This window comes from Anarhichas minor, unplaced genomic scaffold (assembly GCF_050575085.1).
Source record: "Anarhichas minor isolate MPS153535 unplaced genomic scaffold, ASM5057508v1 ptg000028l, whole genome shotgun sequence".
In the NCBI taxonomy this organism is placed as follows: domain Eukaryota; kingdom Metazoa; phylum Chordata; class Actinopteri; order Perciformes; family Anarhichadidae; genus Anarhichas; species Anarhichas minor.
The window spans coordinates 11,306,114-11,310,888 of NW_027466474.1; the positions used below are offsets into that span (position 1 = coordinate 11,306,114).

At 43.4% G+C, this 4,775-nt stretch overlaps 1 protein-coding gene across 2 annotated transcripts; it reads right to left on the reverse strand.

Moving 5' to 3' along the window:
• Positions 1 to 849: 849 nt before the first annotated feature.
• On the reverse strand, positions 850 to 4,466 carry rhogd (ras homolog gene family, member Gd). 2 transcript variants are annotated; one of them, XM_076103004.1, is made up of 2 exons: positions 4,373 to 4,466; positions 850 to 3,749 (listed from the first exon to the last, which is right to left on the reverse strand). In XM_076103004.1, exon 2 carries the CDS (start codon positions 3,718 to 3,720, stop codon positions 3,145 to 3,147), a length of 576 nt encoding a protein of 191 aa, XP_075959119.1. In that variant the 5' UTR covers positions 3,721 to 3,749; positions 4,373 to 4,466; the 3' UTR covers positions 850 to 3,144. The 2 variants fall into 2 exon arrangements, with proteins under 2 accessions (XP_075959119.1, XP_075959120.1); XM_076103005.1 differs by lacking the exon at positions 4,373 to 4,466 and adding an exon at positions 3,894 to 4,169.
• Between the last annotated feature and the right edge of the window lie 309 nt (positions 4,467 to 4,775).

A 4,775-nucleotide genomic window follows, 5' to 3' on the forward strand; every position in this document is an offset into this window, starting at 1 on the left:
TTTAAAAATGGATGACCTCAACCGGCCTGAGGCGCACTAATACGCCTTAGTTAAGCACTTTGCAGACAGCAACAGTAGCTCATCCTCTCTCATCTTATTTAACCACCACACTACTCAGTTGTGCCTCCTGGTATCATTTCATACTTGGCAGAGTTCACTGACACAATATATCAAGGCGGTTAAAAACATTTACGGGCTGCAAATATACACTCAGCGTTGACTTGGTTGTAAAACATTTAGACAAATTGCAAAATAAACAGGCTCTAAGTGTTGCTGCAGTGATTTTGTAATGAGCCTTTGGTGGAGTTCAACACATCTGTCATTTGTCACAGCCACCACCCATAAAGGTCAAGGGAATCTTTCAGAATAAGCCGCACGCTGGGTTCTTAAGCTCCTGCGACTGATTGGACTTGTGGGTGTCGCAAGTTGAATGATGGCCCTGAAAACCTGGATGGGTATAGACCATTAACTCCAAATGTATTGAAAAGAAAGAAAGAAAAAAAAAAAAACTGTCTTTGAAAAATGGCACTCGTTCTGGATAATATGGAGCTGTGTCCATCTAGTGTTCGGACACGGTAATTGATAAGACACAGACGGGAGAGGAAATGAACCAAGTTACAATCAGGTTACAATATGTACGCTAGAGGAACGTAGTGTGGTTTGAACCGAGCTAAAAATACAGGTAGCTGTGAGTAAACGTGTGACTCAGTTCTCAGCATGAATGTTTTCTTCCATTGTTATCGTACAGCTGTGCAGTAATGTGCTGATTATGCGTATTACTAGAGCTCTTTTGTCAAGTCACAAAACAGCAAGGAAACAAAACTATTAACATATTAAAAAACAACAGTGTCCGGTTTAAACCATCATTTTATTTGGCATAATTTAAAATCATCTCACTGTTAGTTCATTTATACAAATATGCTTTTGTTATATATAAAACAATTACAAACAGATTTCTACAAATCAAGTTCCCAGTGTAAAAGCGTAGTACCACGCACACGGCAGCATACAGCTCCAGGACACAGACAGAGAGCCCACAGGTGTATGTTCCACTTCAACAGCACTTTCTGAGTGAAATCAGGACATGAAAAAACAAAACAAGCTCACCACAGTTGACAGTTTGACATATTGTGCACTTACATTCAACCCTCCACACACACACACACACTCTCTCACCGATCTCACACATCCTTTGGCAGATCTCAAATCACATCACTGTTGTTCCACAGAATCTCCCGCTCGTGCTGCGCTTCGGTTATGCTCGACTTTACACGGGCCACAATCTAGGTTGACTTATAAAAAAAAGTAGTAAAAAGGGGATGCTGGTATTACTGGCAGCTGAAAGCACAAATGAGCAACCAGTCATTACTAAAAAAATATTTTATAAAATGTATAAAAATCTTCAGATGTGATAAGGCACGTTCCGCCAACGCAGCTCTTGCTAACCGTATGTGCAAGTTGCACTGGTGCCTTGCCTTCACTGCACCATTGCAATGCAGGGATGTAAACCACAATCTGTGAAGAGCTGCGGGCCACGAGCGCTGCGTTTCATGTGCTCGGTTGTGTCAGTTTAACACCTGTGTCTTACAAAAGGGTGAGAGAGTGTGTTTACTGGCAGAAAGTAGGGCGGAGAACTTAACGACAGAAATGAAAGCCAGAAATGGTTGGACCTGGAATTGAATGTCTCGTGGCACCTTCATCACTATGAGAACTTTTGGGTTGAACAAAAGAACACTGCTATGGTATTTGGTTTGGATAAGGCACCTGACCAAATGAAGGGCTCCTTGTGTATAGTAGATAACCTGCTAGTACAAGATGAAATGATTTAATGCCAGTTAGAACATAGTCTGCTGTTATATGCTATACTGAATCAATTAGGCAGTGGTCATAGTCTGTTGAACTTAAATGTAAGGCAATGATGTAAATGACAAGGGGAGCATTATGGAGTTCTGGTTTATCAAATATGAGTATTATCTATTACACACAAACATCTTACTGATCAAATAAACATAAGCTATTACAAAAAATATATTCAACTTTGGCCATAACCGCACTCGTAGGTTAAAAACATTTGAGGAAAAAAAAAAAAAAAAATCATTTACAGAGTAAATTCAACATAATTAGACAACAGTCTTTTCGACCCCACCCTGTCAAAGAGACATTCTTAGGCATGTTTTAATGGCACTCGGTGTCAGCCTCAAGAGTTAAGACGTAGACAGAGGAGAGCTGTGCTACAACCTGACTTCCTGATATGCCAGCTCGAGAAATCCTGTACCAGTGTGGGTTAATTTGGCAGAGGCCTTATGACACCTGCTCCTCTAATACTGAAGAGGGCAAACGGCCAGCTGCTTTCAATGGGTCCCGCTTATCTTCAAAGGCCTACTGGCTCCTCCATGCGTGGCAGTGAGAGAGAGCAGTGCAAGAGCCTGGAAGGGCAGCCTGCCAGACAGCTCCAACATGCCAGACTGAGCACAAGGGGAACTGCAGCTCGAGAGTTTAACCTCTAATCTGTGCATATTGGTTAAGGGGTACTGGCATTTGTCTGGGAGTCACCACATCATGTCTGGATTCAAGCTGCTTGAAATTTAAAACTTGGTCACCCTCTATTTGGCCGTTTATTACATCTAGATAGGCAAGTCAAAGCATTTTGATGGCGACGTTGCTTGATACTTATGAGATGCAGCCTAGGTGAGAGTATGAGGTAGTCATTATTTCTCCACCTTAACAAAAGGCAGATCTCTTCTCTCCAGTCAGTCAGGGTAGCTTGGTAGGTTGGTTCCGATGTTGTTATGGCTTGTGACAACCACGATCAGCATTTATAAGGCAAAGCAGAGAAGCTATAAATCTAGAACAGATGTAAAATTGGAGAAAAGTGTAAATATCAAAAGTTAAAATGTAAGAAAAATAGAAGGAGATCCGGTCTATTGCCCCCATTTTGGCATAGTCACTTTGGTGGTGATGGCAACGGAGTGAAATCCTCCAGGAGATGAATCAGGAAGAGAGGAGTAACAGAGGAGCTGAAATCAAAGTCTCAACTGCTGGAGGTGGTATTGGAGGCAGCCAGATGACGACGTTCATTCCTCAGCCTTTGCATCTGTGGATCTCCTTCATCCCTCTCCACAGTCCAAATCGGGGAACCGTTTATTACAACAGCACGCACTTCTTGGGGTTCTTTTTCGTGACTGGATACAACACTGCCCTCACAGCTTCGGCAAAGACCTCCCTGACGCCATCCTGCAGCAGAGCAGAACACTCCATGTATTTGACAGCCCCGATCTGCTTGGCCAGGGCGTTTCCCTGCTGCTGGGTGGTAGGAGCCAGGCTCTGCTCCTTCAGCTTCTTCACTGTTTCTGCATCGCCCCTCAGGTCCCTCTTGGTGCCTACCAGCAGGATGGGCACGTTGGGGCAGTGGTGAGACACCTCAGGGTGCCACTTGTGCCTGACATTGGCATGGGAGGAGGGGCTGCCGATGGAAAAGCAGATGATGAAAACGTTGGTCTGAGGATAGGAGAGCGTGCGCAGGCGGTCATACTCCTCTTGGCCTGCTGTGTCCCACAAATTGAGGCTGACGGTGCGGCCGTCCACGCTCATCTGAGCGCTGTAGTTGTCAAACACTGTGGGAATGTACTCTTCTGGGAAGGCATTGGTGGTATACGAGATGAGTAGGCAGGTTTTACCGACTGCCCCGTCACCCACCACCACACACTTTATGGTCTGCATCCTGCCTACGACCACTGGGGCTGCAGCACCTGACAACAACAAGAAGAAGGCACCTGGGTAACTTATATTATTCATGCACCGAGATGCTTGGTTACATTTATCAGCACCACTGATAAGCAGGATAAATATTAATCTTCGAACAACAAAAGCTAAAATTGCCGCCATTAACTTACGAAAGCTGTTTTTTCACAGTATTGCAACTTTTCACCCAATTAGCAGACGAGCTAATCAGCGCCAAAGTTAGCTTGTCGACGTAATTAACGTTACATTTGTAAGCTACAATCCCAGCCGTCCACAAATAAACATCGTCTAGAAAGTGTACAGAGCTAACTATAGTCCTTGAACCAAAAACAACTAGTGAATCAGAAGTGAGACACTTGTTTGCCAGCGTTTGTTATTTCGCACGGTTCACTTATGATACTAGGCGTTCCCCCGGTGGCTAGCATCAAGCTAAGGAACTAGCGCATTCAGTGGCTAACAAGCTAGCTAGTTAGCAAACAAGTTGAAAGTTTATTTGAAAGCCACTTCTCATAAAGGTCTGGTCCCAAAAACATACCACAAGTAACTCTAAAAATTACATTATGTTCCAATACAAATGTTAGAAGTAGTTACTTGCAGTAACGGAGACATTTGAAGGATTTTTGTGACTTACCGCCACTTGGCTTTCGATCTCTTTTTGCCTGGTATAGTCAATCACAGCCGCATCCGGGGAGATGTCCATTACGTAAAAATCGCCGTACGGAAACAATGCAAACTGGTAGTTGTAGTTTTATTTTGTGATCGTTGTTTCCGTCACACTCCATGGACGCTAGATGGCGATGTTAAGCTGTTCTGTTTTCCTGGGATTTGTCTAACTTCTATGTGACCTGGGTTGACAACAGTCTGTGCAGAACCCAGGACCAGCACGAAAAAAGTCAAAGTTTAATATAATATTTATATTTGGCAGTAACTGCAAGTGTGGTGACATAATGTCAGGATAACAGAACAGGTTTTGTCCTTTCTGGTAGCTTAAATAGTGGCTTTGAGTATTTAAGTATTGAGAATATTGTAAAAAT

Excerpts from the sequence above, each read along its gene's own strand:
- rhogd (XM_076103004.1), bottom strand. The coding sequence starts at position 3,720 with ATGCAGACCATAAAGTGTGTGGTGGTGGGTGACGGGGCAGTCGGTAAA.